Genomic DNA, 22,592 nt, shown 5'->3' on the forward strand with positions numbered 1-22,592 from the left:
GGCGGGGAGTCACGAGCGGTGTGCCACAGGGATCGGTGCTGGGACCGTTACTCTTCAACATATTTATCAATGACCTGGAAAAGGAGGCAAAGTGCGAGGTTATAAAATTTGCAGACGATACCAAACTGTGCGGTAGAGTTAGGTCCAGGGAGGAGTGTGAGGACCTGCAAAGGGACCTGGACAAGCTGGAAGACTGGGCAAACAAATGGCAAATGCGCTTTAACGTGGAAAAATGCAAGGTCATGCATATAGGAAAAAAGAACCCGTTGTTCAACTACAAATTGGGGGGGGGGGCATTGTTGGGAGACAGCAGACTTGAGAGAGACTTGGGTGTGCTGGTGGATGCATCACTGAAGCCATCTGCACAGTACGCAGCAGCCTCGAAAAAAGCCAACAGGATGCTGGGCATCATAAAGAGGGGCATAACAACCAGGACGCGGGAAGTCATCATGCCATTGTATCGAGCGATGGTGCGTCCACATCTGGAATACTGCGTTCAGTATTGGTCGCCACACCTCAAGAAGGACATGGCGGTACTTGAGAGAGTCCAAAGGAGAGCAACGAAACTGGTAAAAGGGCTGGAACACTGCCCATACGTCGAGAGGTTGGATAGGCTGGGGCTCTTCTCTCTGGAAAAGAGGAGGCTCAGGGGAGATATGATAGAGACCTTCAAGATCATGAGGGGCATAGAAAGGGTGGATAGGGACAGATTCTTCGGACTGAAGGGGACAACAGGTACGAGGGGGCATTCGGAGAAACTGAAGGAGATAGGTTCAAAACAAATGCAAGGAAGTTTTTTTTCACCCAAAGGGTCGTGGACACTTGGAATGCGCTACCGGAGGAAGTGATCAGGCAGAGTACAGTACAGGGATTCAAACAGGGATTGGACGGATTCCTGAGGGATAAAGGGATCGTGGGATACTGAGAGAGGTACTGGGATGTAATACAAGTATAGAAAACTAATCAGGTAATAAGTATGGAAACCCAACCAAGTCGTGAATGTGCAAGACCGGAGGATTAGGACTTCGATGGGAAGATAGGACTTCAATGGGAAACCAAGGTGGCAAGGGGGCCCCTTCTGGTTATTCAGACAGGTGACCTGTTTGGGCCTCCGCGAGAGCGGTCTGCTGGGCAGGATGGACCTATGGTCTGACCCGGCGGAGGCACTGCTTATGTGCTTATGTTAAAAGTTAAAAGTTGAAAACAGCTTCAAAAAAGTGAGCTTTTAGCTTGGATTTGAATACTTCTAGAAAGATCATGATGTACTGACTCTGGCAGCCTGCTGCAGGCATACAGCATGGCAAGAAAGAAGGGATGGAGTTGGGTACAGATAAGAGGGACTTACCTTATTTATTTATTTAGTCACTAGCTGATGCCCCGGCGTTGCACGGGTATTTAATTATAGCAATAACACTGTAAATGGATTCAAATAAAGATACTTTATAGTGGTGAATGAAATTATTGTTTTACAGCTTAATAAAAAGTACAATATTCAAATTATAATGTTAAATATTTGACAAAATGAATACAATACAACTAACGCAAAACGTGATTATAAACAACATTTTTAGTTTCACCTCCAGGAGCAAGAACATATAAATTGTTAGGTGAACCCACCCTTGAGCAAGCAACATAGAGTTGTGGGCCGCGAGACCCCCAGAACATATCACCCCAGGTAGTGAGGGATCTGCATACCAAGTTTCGTTCAAATCGGTCAAGCAGTTTTTGATTTACTGTGAGAATGGCAGCTGTTTACATTTTTTCCATTGACATGAATGGGTGAAATCTGATTTTCTGTTTGTAGCTCCGCCCACGTGTGCAGGAGGGCCGCGAGACCCCCAGAACATATCACCCCAGGTAGTGAGGGATCTGCATACCGAGTTTCGTTCAAATCGGTCAAGCCGTTTTTGAATTACTGTGAGAATGGCAGCTTTTTACTTTTTTCCCATTGACATGAATGGGTGAAATCTGATTTTAGGTTTGTAACTCCGCCCACGTGTGCAGGTGGGCCGTGAGACCCCCAGAACATATCACCCCAGGTAGTGAGGGATCTGCATACCAAGGTTCGTTCAAATCGGTCAAGCCGTTTTTGAATTACTGTGAGAATGGCAGCTTTTTACATTTTTTCTATTGACATGAATGGGTGAAATCTGATGTTCTGTTAGTAGCTCCGCCCACGTGTGCAGGTGGGCCGCGAGACCCCCCAGAACATATCACCCCAGGTAGTTGGAATTACTGTGAGAATGGCAGCTTTATACAATTTTTTCATTGACATGAATGGGTGAAATCTGATTTTATGTTTCTAGCTCCGCCCACGTGTGCAGGTGGGCCGCGAGACCCCCAGAACATATCACCCCAGGTAGTGAGGGATCTGCATACCAAGTTTCGTTCAAATCGGTCAAGCCGTTTTTGAATTACTGTGAGAATGGCAGCTTTTTACATTTTTTCCATTGACATGAATGGGTGAAATCTGATTTTCTGTTTGTAACTCCGCCCACGTGTGCAGGTGGGCCGCGAGACCCCCCCAGAACATATCACCCCAGGTAGTGAGGGATCTGCATACCAAGTTTCGTTCAAATCGGTCAAGCCGTTTTTGAATTACAGTGAGAATGGCAGCTTTTTACATTTTTTCCATTGACATGAATGGGTGAAATCTGATTTTCTGTTTGTAGCTCCGCCCACATGTGCAGGTGGGCCGCGAGACCCCCAGAACATATCATCCCAGGTAGTGAGGGATCAGCATACCAAGTTTCGTTCAAATCGGTCAAGCCGTTTTTGAAGTACGGTAAGAATGGCAGCTTTTTACATTTTTTCCATTGACATGAATGGGTAAATCTGATTTTCTGTTTATAGCTCCGCCCACGTGTGCAGGTGGGCCGCGAGACCCCCAGAACATATCACCCCAGATAGTGAGGGATCTGCATACCAAGTATCGTTCAAATCGGTCAAGCCGTTTTTGAATTACTGTGAGAATGGCAGCTTTTTACATTTTTTCCATTGACATGAATGGGTGAAATCGGATTTTCTGTTTGTAGCTCCGCCCACGTGTGCAGGTGGGCCGCGAGACCCCCAGAACATATCATCCCAGGTTGTGAGGGATCTGCATACCAGGTTTCGTTCAAATCGGTCAAGCCGTTTTTGCGTGATCGCGGCACATACACACATACATACCTCCGATTTTATATATATAGATTTATTTATCCCAGGGGTGTCCAACCTTTTGGCTTCCCTGGGCCGCATTGGCTGAAGAAAATGTTTCTGGGACCCAATGCTGCAGCAAAACAGAGGAGGGAGCCAGCAAGATGGTAAACACCTGGGGGCTGCAAAGGAAAACACTGCATCACCCTCGACCGGGGCCACACAAAATACTTCACTGGGCCACAGGTTGGACACCCCTGATTTAGCCCATTCTCCCAGAGGAGCCCAGAACGGGTTACAGGAGTACATTCATATTATGGGTAGGACAAATTTTAGTGAGACTTAGGGCTCCTTTTACGAAGGTGCGTTAGGGCCTTAATGCACGGAATAGTGCATGCTAAAATGCCGCGCACGCTAGCCGCTACCGCCTCCTCTTGAGCAGGCAGTAGTTTTTCGGCTAGCGCACGCTAATCCAGTGCATGCGCTAAAAACGCTAGCACACCTTCTTAAAAGGAGCCCATAGACTTTACAGTATGGACAAGGGTTTAGATTACAGCAATTACAGTATAGATATTAACATTTAGACTTACAAATACAGACTTAATGGACTTAGGGTGGTTTAAATTGCAGCATTTTCAGTGTAGATATACTGGGAAGTGAAATAGCTTTTCTTTGCAGGTGGGTGAATCTTTGTTTGGAAGAGAATGTGGTAGTAATTCAGGTTATATTTGCGGTGGCATGCGAATTTTAGCAAGATTCCGTTTGGTATATTAAGTGGTGTCTCTGGGATTCCATCCGTCCCGGGTGTAGACGTGGGTCTTCAAAGAGCTGGGTTTGTAAAGAGGAAGGTTTTCACGGCTTTTCTAAAGTTCCAAAGACTGTCTAGTGATCTTATGGATGGAGGGGTGATGTGCCACATTCTGGGTATGTAATGAGAACATGAGCGTCTACAGGCTGTCACAGATGTGAGTGAGCGGCCTGGTGACAGGACCAGATGTTTTTCTCAGTGATCGGTTGGGGACGTAATTTTGAAGTTTTGATGCTATGTAGTTTGGTGTCATTTTGTGAAAAGTCCTGAAAGCTAGCACTAAGGTTTTAAAGGCGCATTGTTTTTGGATAGGTAGCCAGTGCATGGATGTTAGTGCAGGGGCGACATGGTCACGGAAGACCAAATTTTTTAGGAGTCGGATTGCGGCGTTTTGCACACCTTGTAAACGGGAGAGTGTTTTTGCTGGTAAGCCCACTAGTAGAGCGTTGCAGTAATCTAAGCGGGATAGTGCAAATGCGTATAGTAGTTGGGCGAAATCGTTTTCTGAAAAGTAAGCATGGATGTATTTTAGTTGGCGGAGGTAGTAGAAGGATGACGATACTAAATTTGATACATGGTCTGAGAGCGACAGGTTTGAGTCGAGAGTCACTCCTAGGCTGCAGAGTTTGTCTTTGGCTGTAAAGGTGTCATTTCCCCAGGAAAGAGATGGGCGGGGGTATGCGCAGGAGTCTTTATGTATCCAGAGAAGTTCTGTTTTTTGACACGTTGAGCTGTAGTTTATTTGCAGTCATCCAGTTTTTTTTATTTCTGTTAGGCAGCAGTGCAGTTTTTCCATTTGTACATCTCGGTGATGACCTAGGGGTATACGAGTGTATTTTGATTCGGTGTTTTTCTGCAATGTCGAGTACTGGTTTAACGTATATGTTAAAGAGGAGTGGGGATAGTAGTGCACCCTGAGGCACTCAGTAGTCTAGAGGTTTTGGCTTCGATAAGGAGGGTTCCAATAATTCTTTCTGAGATCTTTCGTGTAAGAAGGAGAAGAACCATGCCAGTGCAACATCATGGATTCCAATGGAGTGTAGTCTGGATAGGAGTGAGTGATTGATGGTACTGAAGGCAGCGCTCAGATCTAATAGGATCAGCAGAGCGTCTTTCCCCTCATCAAAGATTTTCCAACAGTCATCTATGATATCTAGAAGCACCGTTTCTGTGCTGTGGTGTTTTCTGAATCCTGATTTGGAAGTTGGAGAGGGTGGTGTTTGTTTCCATGAAGTCTCATAGTTGTGCGAGTACAATCTTTTCTAGTATTTTTGAGATGAATGGGAGATTTGAGACTGGCCTATAGCTGCTTGGATTGTCGGGGTCCATGGTGGGGGTTTTTTAGGATTACTACAGCAGATTTCCAGCTCTGTGATATTATGCCAGATTGTAGGGACTCGTTAATTAGAGGTAAGATGGAGTTCAGGAAGGATTCGCTGGTAGCTAGAAGTGTGGTGGATGGGCAAGGGTCCAGGATTGATGTTGTGGGGTGTAAGGACACTATTGTGCTTTTTAGGTCATCAATGGACGGAGTTCACGGTGGTGGTAGTGGTGGGGGAGGGGAAGAGCATAGGGAGAGATATTGAGGGGCTATAGTGTATATGCACTTATGGAGTTTGAACTGTATTTGAAAATGGATGGGGAGCTAATGAAGTGACTTGAGGAGAGGGTTAATGAGTGTGGTCGCTCTCGCGGAATACATTAAAAATTAATAGTAATATTGATTCTACAATACTTCAAGGACATATTTTAAAAACTCACTATTTTGGATTGTCAGCAGTAGCAAATTCCATAAATGAAACACCTGAATAGCATACTTAAGGGATTGTTTGCAGTTACTATATCAAGTGGATAAGATTGAAGAGCATTTCCGGAACTTGGAGGCGAGGAGGATGGCAGTTGGAGTGCAGAGCTCCTCTCCCTGGACAATCTGCCTGCTTTTAAATATCAGCAGCAGTGGGAGATCAATTGCTTTTACACCTAAGCAGCAACGGGACCAACCCACCAAAAACCCACAGTCCCGATCCTGCAAAAATATGAGCTCCACCCTCCCTGCAGTCCGCTAGGAAAATCAACTGCTTTTACACCTAAGCAGCAGCAGGACCAGCCACCACTACCAAGAGCCCTTTGCCCCGATCCAGCCAGGCATGTGAGCTCCTCCCTCTGCAGTCCATTGGAGAGATCAATCTACCTGCTTTTAAATATCAGCAACAGTGGGAAATCAACTGCTTTTACACCTCAGCAGCAGCGGAACTATCCGCAACTACCAAGAGCCCACAGACCCGATCCAGCCAAAAGTGTGAGCTCCACCTCCCCCTGCAGTCCACTAGGAAGATCAACTGTTTTTTACACCTAAGCAGCAACAGGACCAGCCACCACTACCGAGAGCCCTTTGCCCTGATCCAGCCAGACAAGTAAGCTCTTCCCCCAGCATTCCGTTGGAAAAATCAATATACTTGCTTTTAAATATCATCAGAAGTAGGAGATCAACTGCTTTTACACCTAAGCAGCACCAAGACCAGCCGCCACTATCGAGAGCTTTTGTCCCAATCCAGCCAGACGTGTATGCTCTTCACCATACAATTTGTTGGAGAGATCAATCTGCCTGCTTTTAAATATCAGCAGCATTGGGAAAACTGCTTTTACACCTAAGCAGCAGCGGGTCCATCCGCAACCACCAAGAACCCACAGACCCGAACCTGCCAGTAATGTGAGATCCGCCCCCCCTACAATCCGATAAGAAGATCAACTTTTTTACACCTAAGCAGCAATAGGACCAGCCGCCACTACCGGGAACCCTTTGCCACGATCCAGCCAGACATATAAGATCTTCCCCCAGCATTCCATTGGATAGATCAATCTGCTTTTACTTACAAGCAGCAGCGAGACCTACCGCAACCACCAAGAGCCCACAGACCCGATCCTGCCAGGAGTATTAACTCCTCCCCCTGCAGTCCATTGGAGAGATCAATCTGCCTGCTTTTAAATATCAGCAGCAGTGGAGATCAACTGCTTTTACACCTAAGCAGCAACGAGACCAACCACAACCACCGAGAGCACACAGACCCGATACTACCAAGAGTGTGAACTCTTCCCCCCCTGCAATCCGCTAAGAAGATCGACTGTCGGCTCCGGGCGGCTTTCCCGCAGAGGAGAGAATCCTGCATTCACCGTGGGCCTCATCTGGGGCAGCCTCCTTGGAGCGGCTGGGGCACTGGCAGTGTGTCTGGGAGGGAATGCATGGATGGGAGAACATCTCAGGGGAGGAGACATAGGCATCCTGGGACTGTCGGCCAAGTCTCTTCCTTGAAGAAGCCCTTACTGGAAACGTCAATCGCTCCTCCTACACTTACTTGCTCCACTTCATCACCTCATCATGCTTCTATTCCTTTCTCTCCTCTCTTCTACCTTCCAAAGTATTTAGATCAATGCTGTCTTATTAAAATGTTTATTTTATTTTTATTTTTCCTCTAACTCTACTTTTCACTTCTCTATTACCCTCCAGGTACTTTAGTTAGATTGTGAGCCTTCGGGACAGTAAGGGAATTTTTCAAGTACCTTTCTTATTTCTAATCTTAATGTATATTTTCTGTAAACCGCTTAGAACCTAACGGATGTAGCGGTATATAAGAAATAAATTACATTACATTTCAGCCTGTTAACAGTTTGAGTACAGCAATGGAGGACTTTGGGGCCACATGTGGTCAATATATTAGAGACCACTGGTGAAATACAGAAAGAAAGACTATTACGCATGATGTATAAACCTTTTTTTAAATTTTACTTCTCTAAAGAGACTCAAGATATCACACTTGCTATTTCCTATGAAATAGATTGCAGCAGTTGACTAAACCTATCTGGTGTTCTCCTCACTATAGAACATAAGAACTTTTCATTTCTTTCTTCCTCCCTTTTGCTACAAAAATATGCATACATACTCTTTAAGAGTTTTCTCCAGCACTAATGCTGCTGTTAATTTCTTCCTTAGATTAGTCAGCTCAAGTTCCATTTCTTGGTTCTTGGATTCAAGCACATGAAGCTCAGAGGTCAAATCAATAACAGCTGGTATATACCTAAAAAGAAAAGGTGGGGGGGGGGAAAGAGATATGATTTCCAGTTGTTACCACTGTCGCATAACCCAGATTCAACAAGCATGTCTCTATATTGACTCTAAACAACTTCCTAAAAATGTACTCCCTCTAATAAATGCATTATGCCAAAGAACTCCCTTCCAGCATTCAAAAGGCAACCTGGAAATTGCTTTTAAAATCAGGCCTGTGGCATCCAATGTGATGGGAAACATTTCTGCATCTTTCAGTCATATTTCCCTGGTCTGACTGCATTTCTTGGTTCTTGATTATCCTGCGAATCATGTGGAGAGGGAGATCCTCAGCTGGCACTGCCACCTCTCTTACCATTATGTCTGGTTTTCTTGTAACAGACTTTTTAATCAGTTCAAATGGGAATTCCGAGGCAACCATTGTTCTTCCCAATTGTTTTAGGGTTGCAATCCCAGTGCTTTTCTAGTATTCTAAGTAGTAATTAGAGAAAGTTTCCAAAGGATGAGATGTGCCACCTTACATCGTAAATGACGGCAGATAAAGACTATACAGTCCATCCCGTTAATCCAACAAGATAAACTTATAGCATATGGTACAATGTGTTATTACATATGCATACTTGATCTTGATTTGTCCTTGCCATTTACAGGGCACAGACCATAGAAGCCTGTCCAGCGTGGGTTTTGTTACTTAGCTATTGGAGCTGCCATCAAAGTCTGTCTCCTACCCATCTAGCTCTGACCAGCCCTGATCAGGGCACAGCTTTTATGTCCCAATTACTCGAGTTGCCACCAAAGCACCAATAAGTTTATTTGGTTCTATTTTCTTCTCATACAGGATTCATTTATTTTTATCCCATACATCTTTGAATTCCGTTGTAGTTTTAATCACCATCACCTCCCACGGGAGGCACTCCAGGTATCTACCACCCCTTCTGTGAAAAAGTACTCTTAGTTCCTTCCAGAGTGGGAAAAAGTGAGGAGTAGGGAAGTGCTGGCGGTCTTCAATCGTTGGTCAAGAATAGCTGGGAGCTGAAGCATGTAGCATGGCCGTCCCTAGGACAACGGCAGGCACCCACACACGCCACTTGCTATAGGCCCAGCATGCTTCCCCAAGAAGGAGGAAGACCTTGCTTAGGTGAATTGCTCCAAACAGTTTTGGGTATAAATCACACAGTATACGATGGTAGGTATCAGCTAAAGAAAAATGTTATTTATTCCATACTGTGGTTCACGGAAAGCAAACATAAGCCCAAAATGTATTCAGAATGGCTTTTCAATAATGGCCTATAGCACAGCCTTCAGGCTACATACTTCAAGTTCTTGAAGTTTCCCCTCTCTTAGCAGTGAGGCTTCAACACTTACTCAGTTTCACTATCAGCCTCTTCACAGAAGGAAAACAAGAACAAACAAATCTCCAAAAACAGTCCAACCAATAGCAGGAAAAACTGTAGGGCTTCAAAAGTTCCAAACTTGTTTCTTTTCAGCTGCACCAAAAATCATCAGTTCCAGAGAGCTGAGGAGGGAGAATCAGCGAATTGACCTCTTTATCCAGCACTAAACAAAATGTTGCCCACATTCCCTCACCAGAGATAACAGATGAATTCTCCCCAATCCTCTATAGTCTCCATGTGTGCTTCAGTTGAAACAAAATGTAACTGCCAAAACAAAACCAGCTTTCCTCCTTTACTGGCTCAGCCCTGGTCCCTCTCAGATTTTTCCCTTAGAAGCCATATTGTGTACTGTCCCAACACATCAAGGGGAAAAAAAAAAACACTTTTGCAGCAGGAAAACAAAACTTACTTTCAATCAACTGGCATAGTCCATAGTCTCTATCACAGGAAAACATTCAGTTTTTTAAACAATAACCAAGAAAAGCCTTAAAAAAAAAAAAAAAAAAACCCAGCAGCACAAAAGAGTTCCTGTTTAAAAAACAAACAAAAAAAAAAAAAAACCCCTCAACTCACTTCCATGCACTCTTCCAACTGTGGCTCGGGAGAATTCAGAATCTCCATAGGTTCCTCAGTACTCAATAGTAAATCCTCAGGTTCCTGCATAATTATGTCCTCAGGCTAACCATGTTTTTTCTGACTCTGGCTGATACATTGTGGTAACCAGGAACTTCGGCAAGTGTGTCTGCTTCTTTTGCCTGCCTCTCCAACTGAGGCCCCCAGGCTTCAAGTTGCCTATGTGCTTGCTGGCCCCACCCAGCTAGTCTGCAGTGCGCTTCCCCTGCTTAACCAGCAACTTAAGCAGGGAAGAATTTAAAGGGAACAAACCCTATTTTGTGCATGTGTTTAGGTATGTTCCCTGGTATTCTTTGAAAGCTAGAACTGCTCTTTTGCTCGGAATATGGGTCTGAATCAGGAGTAGGAATATCAACTCCACACTGGTTGGCTCTAGTTAGTTTTACAGGTGTGGTTTTAATGTTTTTAACTGGCACAAGACTGGAACTAGTGCCGGGCTTGTGACAAGTGGCAGTTAAAAATATGTATTTATTCTGTCCAGAGGTTTACAATAGATCAGACTTAACATGGAGCCATGTTTTGGCAAAGATGTGAGTCCAGGAGTCATTATTTATATTAACATAAAGGAACACAATGTTCAAGCACCATCATAAAATTAACAAAATAGAAAATTGGTAATCTAAATAAATAAAATAGAAAATTAAAAAACCAAATAAGATGTCTAAAATTAGACTACTTGTCTACATAACTTATTCAAAAAATATAACTACATATAGAGAAAATTCACTGTAATTACAGTTTTACATTACATGTATTATTATTATTACATAATTACATGTATGTACCCAAGTGATGGTACTTGGGCTATGCCATCGATAGTTTCACTACCAGCAGGGCCTTCCAAGGTGGACAGGTTTCAGCGAAGATGTTAGACTAATGGAAGTACCACCCTTCTTGGCAACAGCAGATGGGACAGTGCTGGAGGCAGAGGATCATGCTTGATGCGACAACATCGAATTTATACTGCACAGAAGAAAGGCCCGGCAATCTACTTCTGTATTCTGTCATGAAAACTTGATGATGTTCAACAAGTCTTTAGGACTCGAACACTAGTCGATGGCACCTAACAATAGTTTTAAAAAGATAATAAGCTACGATATGTATTGTATATCTATAGTAACACCAAATTTCACACTCAAAAGTTCAGAAGCTCAAGAACATAGCATATTAACAACCTTATCACAAACAAGAAAAATTGTGGAGAAAAAGACCTCACAAAAAATGCTCTCTTGTGATCTCATATATTGTTTATTGTAACGCCCTCTTCAAAAGGCACAACAAAAAAGGAAATAAGAAGACAACAATTAGTACAAAATACTGCAGTAAAAATTTTATTTAATGCAAAAAAAAATATGATCATGCCACCCCTCTTTTATGTAAAGCTCACTGGTTGCCTATACAACACAGAATCACCTATAAAATTATTTTATTAACATTTAAAACCAGAGAAAACAACCAGACAGAATTCATTAATAACCTACTTATCCCATACAATCTCACAAGGACTTTACGATCTACAGCTCAAAACCTTCTTACTATCCCATCATTGAAACATATAAATACATTAAGATCTGCAATTTTTTTCTGCTAGCGCCCCCTCTCTTTGGAACAGTATTTCAAACTACCTATGTGAAAAACTTACACTAACAGACTTTAAGTCGAAATTAAAGACATTTCTCTTCCTTGACGCTTTTGAAACCTAACTATCCTTTTAAGGACGACCTAGTACCTAGAAGGATTCTTAATACCTGCTCACCTCCCTATTGTTTTTTTCCCTTACATGTTCTCTTTTTCTTTACATAGTGTAGTTCTAGGCCTTCTTTCCCTCCCGTCTCTGTAATTTTTATTTTTTTTAGTTTATTAGTCTTTTAAAGTTAGTATTTGCCCAAGTGTTGTATTTTTAAACTGTATTTTAGTTAATAGATGGTTTTAACATTTTTTTACACCACCTAGAAGGTTTGATTAAGCGGTATAAGAAATTTTAAATAAACTTGAAACTCTAACCTCTTCTGTAACATAGCAGGAGCTCTTATCGCTGATCATATTAAAAAAAAAAACAACACACACACACCTCCACATTATATTCTTGATTCTAAACAAACAGTCTTTAACTCTCATCCAACAGTGACCTTTGTTTTTCTAATATTAACTTCAATATATCAATCAAAAGCACATGATTTCAAAAATCGTGCCACAAACATTCACATGTAGAAAAGCAATGCACTTATACTGCAGTGTCTTCAAATATATCTTCTAAGATAAGTGGGCAACATGTGGCCAGTATATCTCTTTTACTTTCTACCATTATTTCCACTGAACTATCATCTTGCGGAGATTTCATATGCACTTTAGACAACAGGGTCACCATGTGAAGGTACTCACATGGACTTAGGAAAAAAAAATTATGAGATGTACAGCAATTCACGAGCTTGCTGTTGAATTTTATGTTGATGTATTGGGCTGTAACTGTTATATTTGTATGTGAATCCTGAGTAGACAAAAATCATTCAGATTTAAGAACATAAGAATTTTCATACTGGGACAGACCAAAGGACCATCAAGCCCAATATCCTGTTTCCAAAAGTGACCAACCCAGGTCCCAAGTACCTAGCTAGAGCCCATGTGGAGTCTGCAGAGCACAGTGTATCTGGAACAGGCCCTTGTGCAGAAGAGAGACATATCACAAAAAAATCACCAGTATCACTACTGGGGCATGCCATTCTATAGAGGCCAACCAAATTTCAGTTACAGTGCCAAAAATGAATCAAAATCTTTTTTCTGCCTAGTTTTGGTTTCAGTCAAAACTGACTGACTTTGGGGCTCATTTTCAAAGCATTTAGATATACAAAGTCCCATAACAATCTATGGTACTTTGTGTGGCTAAGTGCTTTGATAATGAGCCCCCGTGTGTTTTCGGTGGAAGTGAAAAATTTGTACTTTTGTCCTTTTTTAAATCTCTGACAGCATGAAGATCCTGTCCCCCGGCCCAGCAGAGGGAAGCCTCAGTAGTGGTAATGGAGTTCATCTGCATATAAATTCCTGCAAAGGCACCTAGAAGAAATCCACTCACTCCGAGTGGAAAAGGATGCTGAAAAGAACCATTACAGCTCAAAGAGCTGTGGAAAACAAGAGCTCCTTCGGAAGCTTGGGCAACCCTTGAGAGGAGGAATACTGGTTTTGACCTAACCCTCAGTAAGCCTGACCTAGACCAGCCTGTTCAGCACAGCTTGCAGTGACCAAAGAGGGTCAAACTTGATGGCTGACAGAGGGCCAGGTGAAGAGAAACTGAGCAACTGGGAGAGTCCTCAGGAAGTGTGTGACCCCGGGAGAGTCCTCAGGGAGTAAAGACTGAGTAACCAGGGGAGTCCTCCTCAAGGAGTGACCAGTGACCAGAGCATCCATGGAGGGACCAGCGTACTGGTGGAGTCCTGATTGACAGTGGCTGGTGGAGTGACTGGTGGGGAAGTCCGGTAGAGACCAGCGGAAGAATCAGAGTAACTGGCAACCAGAAGGACTGGTAGTGTCCAGGACCGATGGGGACCCAGGAGATTGGCAACCAGAGTGACCAGCAGTGGCCCCAGAGTGAATGACCGATGGTGACCAGAACTGGGTACCTGAATATCCAGGGATGACCAATAGTGTGACCAAAGTGAGTGGCCGGTGGCGACCAGAGGGACTGGCAGAGCCTGGAACGATCTTTGGCAACCAGAGAGACCAGGGAAGTGTTTGGAAGAGCCTGGTGATGTTTCAGAAGTGTGTCAGTGAAGTATGGAGAAGAACAAAAAGAAAACCAGATGTGCCTGGTGGTGGTGAAGTGACGGGTGATGACCGCTCGGCCCGTTCCCAATCTCCCATTGTAAAAGCAATGTGGCTTTTAGTTTGTTTTCATTAGTTGAAGTCCATGTATATGCAGCTATTTGCTTGAAGGTAAAATATGGTCTTTCATTATTTAAATTATTACATATATTCTGGCTTGGATACGACTGTATTTGGGCAATTCTAAAAAATTTCCAGGACTCTGTTGGGTATGATGAAGATGCAGCATTGTAATAAACTTGAGATGTGCAGAAGCTAGATTCTATGAGAAAGGGATTGTTTTCAAGCACAGGTACTGGTCAAGCTTATACTTTTAGTAAGGAAATGATATAACTATAAAATAAAATCTATACATTAGAAAATAGTTTAAGAAATGTATTGGTCTTGACTGTAATTTTTTCAGATCATATAGTCCTTGCATTCAGTAATATCAATGTGCTTTTTTTAAAATCTGGATTGTGCACCAGGCTTGTATAATGTCTGCAGTAAGGATCTATATCACGCTTGTCCTTTAACTAAATACAAAACAAGAATCAGATCAATGCTACTTTCTCTTGTTATCTGCACACATTTTAAGTAAACATAAAAAGCTGGTAATCATGATTTTCTTTTTACACGTTCTCACAAAAGGTCCTGTCTCAAAGGATATTTAACTACATCTGCATTGACTTGGGAACCTAAATGTGCCAGACTTGTTGAGAACTGTTTGTTAAAATGTCTCTCCCAGTTAGCCTATGCTTGCAGTTCCTGTGTGTTTAAGCAGAGGGCTGCCAGTTGCAAGCTCTGACAACCCCCAGAAGGCCTCAATGGTTCGCATTCAGAGAACCAAACTTTAGTTTTCAGTTTAGGCCAAAACCAAGCAATAAGTTTCAACAGCAGTTTTGGTTTCTGCCGAAAATGGTTAGACAGTTTTGGTCAAAACTGGAAACCCCTCCCTTCCCCCCAAGCTTCAGTCAGCCTCTACCCTTCTACCTCCATGGCAAAAGACTGAAGCCATAAGAACATAAGAATAGCCTTACTGGATCAGACCAGTGGTCCATTAAGCCCAATAGCCCATTCTCATGGTGGCCAATACAGGTCACTAGTCCAAGGAGTAGCAACATTCCATGCTACTGATCCAGGGAAAACAGTGGCTTCCCCCAGACCTACTCTAGCTTCTTTCATATGTACTCCTGTAAACTAGTTTGCAGTATCTTACCAGTTTTTCAGCAGCTTCTAGTAGAGAAATCTCGGACAATAATCTGAGGCTCAAGGAACTAATATATAACTATAAATTAAAATCTTGTTGAGCAAATAAAATGTCAGGACATCCGCATATTATTTTCTCCTCCAAGACCACCAAGGTAAAGATTTTGTCCCCACTTTCAGACGCTGAAACCCCTTTCTAGTTAGGGAGCAAAACTCTTGAAAACGCAGCTCCGTAAATATAAGAGCTACAAAGAATCAACAACATTTTAAAATAATCTTACATATCTAATATAATAAAACGGTAAGCCGCGCATGCGCACTTCCTATGCATGCGTCCGTTTTCCGTGAGCTGTAGCACACATAGGAAGTGCGCATGCGCGGCTTACGGTCTGGCCTCACGTGAAGCAAGACAAGTGGCATGCGCGTCCTTCCCTGCTCTCCACCTGCAGAGCGGCAGCTGCCGGCCGCTAGCACCCCCTGCCCTCTCCGTCGCCTCCCGGCTCCAGCGGCGTAGGCAGCACTATAAACACGCTGCTTCGCGCCCTTCCCTGCCGATTTCCTCTGCCGCGTCTCTGATGACATCATCGGAGACAGACACGGCAGAGGAAATCGCCAGTAGAAGGCCGCGAAGTAGCGTGTTTAAAGTGCTGCCTACGCGGCTGGAGTCCAGAGGTTTGTCGGCGGTGGGAGGGTCCCGAACGGAAACTTCAAATCCGCCCCTCTGAAGGTGATTTCCACAGGGGGAGGAGAAACAGATGGTCGGGACGGAGGAGAAATGGATGGGCGAACTCCTCCGGGCCCCACATGCCGCTCCGCACCGGGCACCGGCACATGGGAATCCTGCACCGGCTGCTTCGACACCAACTATATTAATGCAAATTACATGCTGGTAAGACTGAATCCGTCCCAGCACTAGCCCATATGGCACTCTGTCTCACGGTGGGAGGGTCAATGGGGTCGGCTGCACGGCGAAGATAGGGGAGGAGGGAGAGGGTTCTACTGCACAGGGGGATGGCTAGCAGGCAGGTTGGCTTCGGAAGGTGTGGGAGGGACAAACTATGGAACGCAGTGAGGGGCAGCAGGGAAGAGATGCTGCTGGACTGGGGGAGCAGGGAAGAGGGACCAGGGGAGTAGGTAAGAGGTGCTGCTGGATAGAGAGAGCAAGTAAGAGGTGCTGCTGGTCAGGGGGGGGAGAGTTCTACTGCACAGGGGGATGGCAGGCAGGCAAGCTGGCTTCGGAGGGTGGGGGTGGGACAAACTATGGAAGGCAGTGAGGGGCAGCAGGGAAGAGGTGTTGCTGGACCGGGGAAGCAGGGAAGAGGGACCAGGGGAGCAGGGAATAGGTGCTGCTGGACAGGGGGAGCAGGGAAGAGGTGCTGCTTGCGGGGGGGGGGGGAGGGGAGAGAGAGTTCTACTGTACAGGGGGATGGCAGGCAGGCAAGCTGGCTTCGGAGGGTGGGGGTGGGACAAACTATGGAAGGGAACATGTGAGGGAAGGAGGCTTTACTAGCACCCGTTAATGTAATGGGCTAAAACACTAGTATGAATTATAAACACACAAACGGTATAATGCTTCCAGAAAAAAAAGTTATACAATAATGCTTCTAGAAAACAAATTGAACCGCTCTACCTTTTACTTACATATAACCATGAAAAAAGAAACAGCTGAGAATTACCTTGCCAGTGAAGTGTCCTTTACTTCAAGCACCAGTGTACTGTCTACTAGTTCATTCAAGTAGCTGCTGCCCATCCGTGAGAGACTTGTGAATGAGGGACCCATGATTTCCAGCAGCAGATCCTGAAGAAAGTTGGCTTTATAAAGAGGGGGAGGAGGAGACAAGCAAGTTCAGAAGATGAATTTTCATACTGTCAATTCATTTCTATTAGTTTAACATTCAGGAATAATGGACACTCAGTTTACGTTTCACTTCTCATAAGACTAGGCTCTGTGGCAATGTCTCACTTTCCCCACCATTCTAAGTAAGTATCCAGTCATTCAGAAACTGCTTATCTGTGACAAAAAAAAAAATACATCACACCACCATTTAGCAGGTAAGATCAATTTCCTTTCCTTTTGTTCCAGTCCAGAATGAATAGGATGTAGGAAAGTATTCTTCATCCCGCCCAGTGGGAAGAAACATGTGCTCTAAGGACTCCAGCACCAAAGTAGCATCTTCTCTAGCATCAGCATCCTGCTTTAGTACCTTGAGAAGTACAAGAAGAACAAATAACAGCTGTACAAATCTCAGGAGAAACTGCCTGAGATTCTAACTAGGGGAGAGTGTGGTGCAGTGGTTAAAGCTACAGCCTCAGCATCCTGAAGTTGTGGGCTCAAACCCATGCTGCTCCTTGTGACACTGGGCAAGTCACTTAATACCCCCATTGCCCCAGGTGCATTAGATAGATTGTGAGCCCACCTGGACAGTCAGAAAAAAATGCTTGAATACCTGAATAAATTCATGTAAACCGTTCTAAGCTCCCTTGGGAGGAAGGTATAGAAAATTGCATAAATAAATAAACAAACACTGCCATGCCCCTTGGTTGAGTGTTCTTTGATAATTTAAGCTAAGATCACTGCTTCCTTAAGCCAACGCACAACAGATTTTGTATCTACTTCATCTTGTAGTTTAACATGCAAAACAGTAATTTGTCACCTCCTACTAATTAATAATAATAATAATTTTTATTCTTATATACCGCCATACCCGGCGAGTTCTAGGCGGTTTACATTAGTTAGATTAGGATCTATGTTTACAAGCAGATTTACAACAATTTATCAAAATATGTAACAAATAAACCGAAATTGATAGAGGATGGCGGAAGCTTGTGGAAGAAAGGGAAGAGAGAAGCTATTATGAGGGGGGAGAAGAGCAGGGGGGAAGAAGGGGGGGTGAAATGTTAACGTGAGCGGGTGGGGCCGTTAGGGGTCTTGATTGCTGAATAGGTAAGTTTTGAGTGATTTTCTGAAGTCGAGGTAGGAGGGGGCCTCGAGTAAAAATAGTGCTGCTCTACACTGAGTAAATTTCAATTGTCCACCATAACGCCTAAATTCTTTTCCTCAGTGGCGACTCCTAATGTGGAACCAAGCTATCATTTGAGTTATTCCCAATATTCATCACTTTGCACTTGTCTGCTCACAGGTCGAGGTGTTGAAGTCTGGGTGCCTTCACTAAAATCTCTTACGCTCTCATGTTCAGCACTGCACTCTCCAATCCAGAAATCTCCACCTCTGGATCAGGTAAGTGGTTGGGTTTCAGTCATGTGGCAGTATCTGTTGCAGCAGCCATGGCCTTATCAGCAAATTTAAAATTATCTCACTAGTTATTTTCCCATCTCTAGATTATTGATAACCCCACTATTTGCGTGGGTGCTGGCGAGCACGAAGAGTGTTGATGTTATGCTTAATCCCACCTTTCCCTGATGCAATCAAGGCAAAACGCTGGCCATCGTCAGTCGGACGGGCTATGAATATATCCAGCCTCAAACGCTAAAAGATAAGTGACTTTTGTTAAAATTATTCATCTAAGTAAAATATATTCACCCCTTCAAAGAAATGCAGTAGATTGGTGATGCAAGATTTCCCTCAACTAAATATATATAGCTCCAACATACATTGAAAAGTCTGTACGCAGACATGTTTTGTAATATCAGTCAAATGCTAAATGAGTGGAATCTGTTAATAGCTGAAGACTAAAATAATTACTTATCACCTGTATCAATTATAATTAGACAATCTCTTTCATACCATACAAGTGATTTTGTGAAGTGCTCAGACCCTTAACCAAAACACTTCATGCAATAACACAGTGCAGGTTGTAATAGAGACCAGCACAGCCTTCACAGTCTCTAGCCAACAAATCTAGTAACATCTAATATAATAAAACGCTAGGCCGCGCATGCGCACTTCCTATGCGTGCGCCGGTTTTCCGTGAGCTGTAGCGACCCATAGGAAGTGCGCATGCGCGGCTTACGGTCTGGCCTGCTCCCTATTGAAAGACGCAGCTCCCTTCCTGTAAGTTGGCCGTCCCCGCCGCCGTCGTTCCCTTGCGCACTGTACTCTCTCTGCTCTCTCTCTTCTTCCCCCCCCCCCTGAGTCGGATGTCGGCCGCGGCGGCTGCAGGCCGCGGCAGCCAAACCCGGAAAGCATTTTAACATGGAGTTCAGGAGGAAGGTATGGGGGGAGGAAAATATTGCACAGGGAAGTGGGGTGAGAGGGAAATGCTGCAACACATGGAAATGGAGGGGCAGAAACGGGGTTGATGGACAGGGGAAGAGGTGCTGATGAACAGGGAGGGTGGTCAGAAAAATGAAGACAGGCCTACTGCTGGACAGGGGGAGCAGGAAGGAGGTGATGATGGACAGGGGGAGGTAAAACAAAGGGAGAAGGGCTTCTTCTGGATAAGGTGAGCAGTGATGGGGTGGTGGAGGACACAGGGGAGGTAAAAGGAAGGGAGAATGGACAGGGGGAGCAGGCAAGGGGTGGTAGTGGACAGCCAAGGAAAAAAAAAAAAAAAGACAGACAGAAATACAGAAAGCAGCTAAGGAGAGAGAAAAAAAATAAAGATAGACACACACACATATATTCTAGCACCCGTTAATGTAACGGGCTATAAGACTAGTTACAAATATAATGCTTGTAATTTATCTGAATCTCCTTGGTGGTGATGTTATTGTAGAACAACTGTGCCAAACTCAAGATGAAATTCATAACTGCTTTGTATTTTGTGTTCTAAATGTGTCTGCTGCTCTGACCCCCCAACTCGAGTTTCATGAGCTGCTGCTTCTTTAGGAGGGAACACTACAGGGACAAAACATACAATATAAACTTACCCACATACACACACATTTTTTTCTCTCATTCACAACCTCGTTTTATTTCCATAAATTGCCTGCTCCTTATTCAATAATTCTACATACTTATACTGACTCACACATTCTTGGGCTTCTGCACTCGCGAAACTCGAGTTGGAGGGGGAGGGTCAGAGTAGCAGATATTTTTAGAACACAAAGTACACAGCAGTTCTGGATTTTATGTTGAGTTTGGCACACCACCATGGAATATTGCTACACCGTGGGTTTTGGCCAGGTATTAGTGACCTGGATTGGCCACTGTGAGACAGGCTACTGGGCTTGATGGACCATTGGTCTGACCCAGTAAAGCTATTCTTATGTTCTTAAGTTACAAGTATTATATTTGTAATATTACTAGATATGGTCGTTAGAGACTGTGAAGGCTGTGATGGTCTCTATAACAACCTACACTGTGTTACTGCACAAAGCGTTTTGGTTAAGGGTCTGAGCACTTCACAAAAGCACTCGTATGGTATGTAGTAAGAGATTGAAGAGAGAGTCTAAGTATTTATTTAAAAAATTTATATCCCAAAAATCCAACAATGCTAAGCGGGTTCTAAAAGTACATACATAATAAAAAAACAAAGCAAAACAGGACAAATTACAAAACATACAAAAAAAAATCTATATAACATAGAAACGACAAATTTAAAACAATAAAAACTGGATAATGAAAAACAGAGAAGAACATAAGAATTGCCACTGCTAGATCAGACCAGTGGTCCATCGTGCCCAGCAGTCCGCTCAAACGGCAGCCCCCAGGTCAAAAACCAGTACCCTAACTGAGACCAGCGCACTTCTTGTTCAGCAGGAACCTGTCCAACCCTGTCTTGAATCCCTGGAGGGTGCTCTTCCCTACGACAGACTCGTCCGGAATTTATCCCCTTTCAACTTTAGAGAGTGCCCTCTCGTTCTCCCTACCTTGGAGAGGGTGAACAACCTGTCCTTATCTACAAAGTCTATCCCCTTCAGTACCTTGAATGTTTCAATCATGTCCCCTTTCAATCTCCTCTGTTCGAGGGAGAAGAGGCCCAGTTTCTCCAATCTTTCGTTGTACGTCATACATCTAAAAAAGGTATTCAATTAAACCAACCTCAGGCAAATTTATAACCTCATAAATCGATGTGCAAATAAGACTGTTTTCACATCTTTCCTGAACTGAATCTAAGTAGGAACCTGCCTTAACTCCAAAGGAAGAGCATTCCAACAAACCGGACCCTGTATTATAATTGATACAGGTGAAATGTAATTATTTTATATATAAGATCACCTAATTTGAGTAATAAATAGTTTCCCATAGTTGAAGACTGGCATATGTTTTAAACTCACCTTCAGCTGCTGTTTCTGCTGTCTTCAGTTTAATGTCTTCTATTACCAAGGAAATATCCTTGTCCCTGTTTTCATTATATACTGCTAACTGATACAAAATATCAGTAGTCCTTGTGTTCACTTCATAATGGGAAATAGGTTTGTCACCAAATACCTTCTTGAGCCACAAAATAATCTGTCCAATTAAAACAGGAAAACCTTTGTTTAGTTTTATTAGAGTAAATTATTAGAGCAGAGATTTAAAAACCAAGAGTCTTATTCGTGATCATACACGAGCATAGCCAATGCACGAGTTTACCCACAGTAAAAATTTATAAAAGCCACGCGGCAACAGCCCCAAAGCCCTTTAAATCTCTATGGGCTTTGGGGCTGTTATCGCAGCGGTCTGTGCTAAACGGCTTCGTAAAAGAGGCCCTTAGTTTCACATGATCAATTGTCTGAAAACTCTGACAAGTAACCCAAAAGTTTTTTTTTTAAACTGCTTTAACATTTGTCACTGGAGTCACCAAACGTTCAATCCGATAGCAACAGTAAGACATAAAAATGCGGCCAGATTCTTCAGTCGAAGATCCTAGCCTGGAAATGTGGGTCTTGAGACTCTGGTCCAGCCATGGCCGAAAAGCGAGCTCTTATATGTGTTTCCTCCATATCCTACAATAGGCCGGATTCTCCACAGGATTGCAAGCCATCCGAGAGTAGTCATTCTACTGGCTCCAGATTGGCCATGCAGATCACAGTATGCAGACCTAATGTGTCTTCAGACAGAAGCAGGTCTCAACCTACGAGTACTACTGGACCATCTAAAAATCATGGAAACTATTTTCTAATCCAGTGGTTATATACCAGTGTGCACCCAAGAGATAGGAGTTGCATCAAAATATTTGGTGTAGACAGCAAGCCTGTGTTTCCTTAACAAACATCACTACCTACAAGCTGGGAAGATCAGCAATCTTGAGAGTCAAGATTCTTGAAATCCCCATAACCAGCCCCTATTTCTGCTTCCCCACTACCTCTAATAATAGCTGAAGCCGCCTCCAGCCCCACCTGAACATGTTGCAGGTCTGCTTTTGCTATATAGTTCCTAAGTAGTATATTTACAGGTTTTTGTATTGCTTTACAGTATCTGGCAGTGGAAAGATTTTGCTTTTATTGAGGTGACACTAGAATTTATTTTGTTAATTCACATAATTTTGTTGAATTTGCAAATAGAATAAGAGAAACCAGAATTTTAATACATATTTGTTTTATAAGAAAAGTGAGAAATCTGGAATTCATGTGTTGAAAAATGTTTTTGATATGGGATAAGCAAATTCATTCTAAATTAAACTTATTTAAAATAAAAAAAAAACACAACAAAACCAACACAGTGAAACAT

The 22,592-nt window shown here is 43.4% G+C and overlaps 1 protein-coding gene across 2 annotated transcripts in view; it reads right to left on the minus strand.

The window, feature by feature from the left end:
* HAUS1 (HAUS augmin like complex subunit 1) overlaps nucleotides 1–22,592 on the minus strand; it is a 43,354-nt gene that overhangs the window by 19,170 nt on the left and 1,592 nt on the right. Inside the window, exons 2-4 of one of the 2 annotated variants that reach the window (XM_033935126.1) lie at nucleotides 21,218–21,392; nucleotides 16,714–16,849; nucleotides 7,885–8,019 (exon numbers count right to left, since the gene is read on the minus strand). In XM_033935126.1, the coding sequence (XP_033791017.1) occupies nucleotides 7,885–8,019; nucleotides 16,714–16,849; nucleotides 21,218–21,392 (446 nt within the window). The remainder of the gene's footprint in view (nucleotides 1–7,884; nucleotides 8,020–16,713; nucleotides 16,850–21,217; nucleotides 21,393–22,592) is intronic. The other variant, XM_033935135.1, reaches the window with a different exon arrangement.

Source organism: Geotrypetes seraphini, chromosome 1, assembly GCF_902459505.1.
Source record: "Geotrypetes seraphini chromosome 1, aGeoSer1.1, whole genome shotgun sequence".
Lineage (NCBI taxonomy): Eukaryota > Metazoa > Chordata > Amphibia > Gymnophiona > Dermophiidae > Geotrypetes > Geotrypetes seraphini.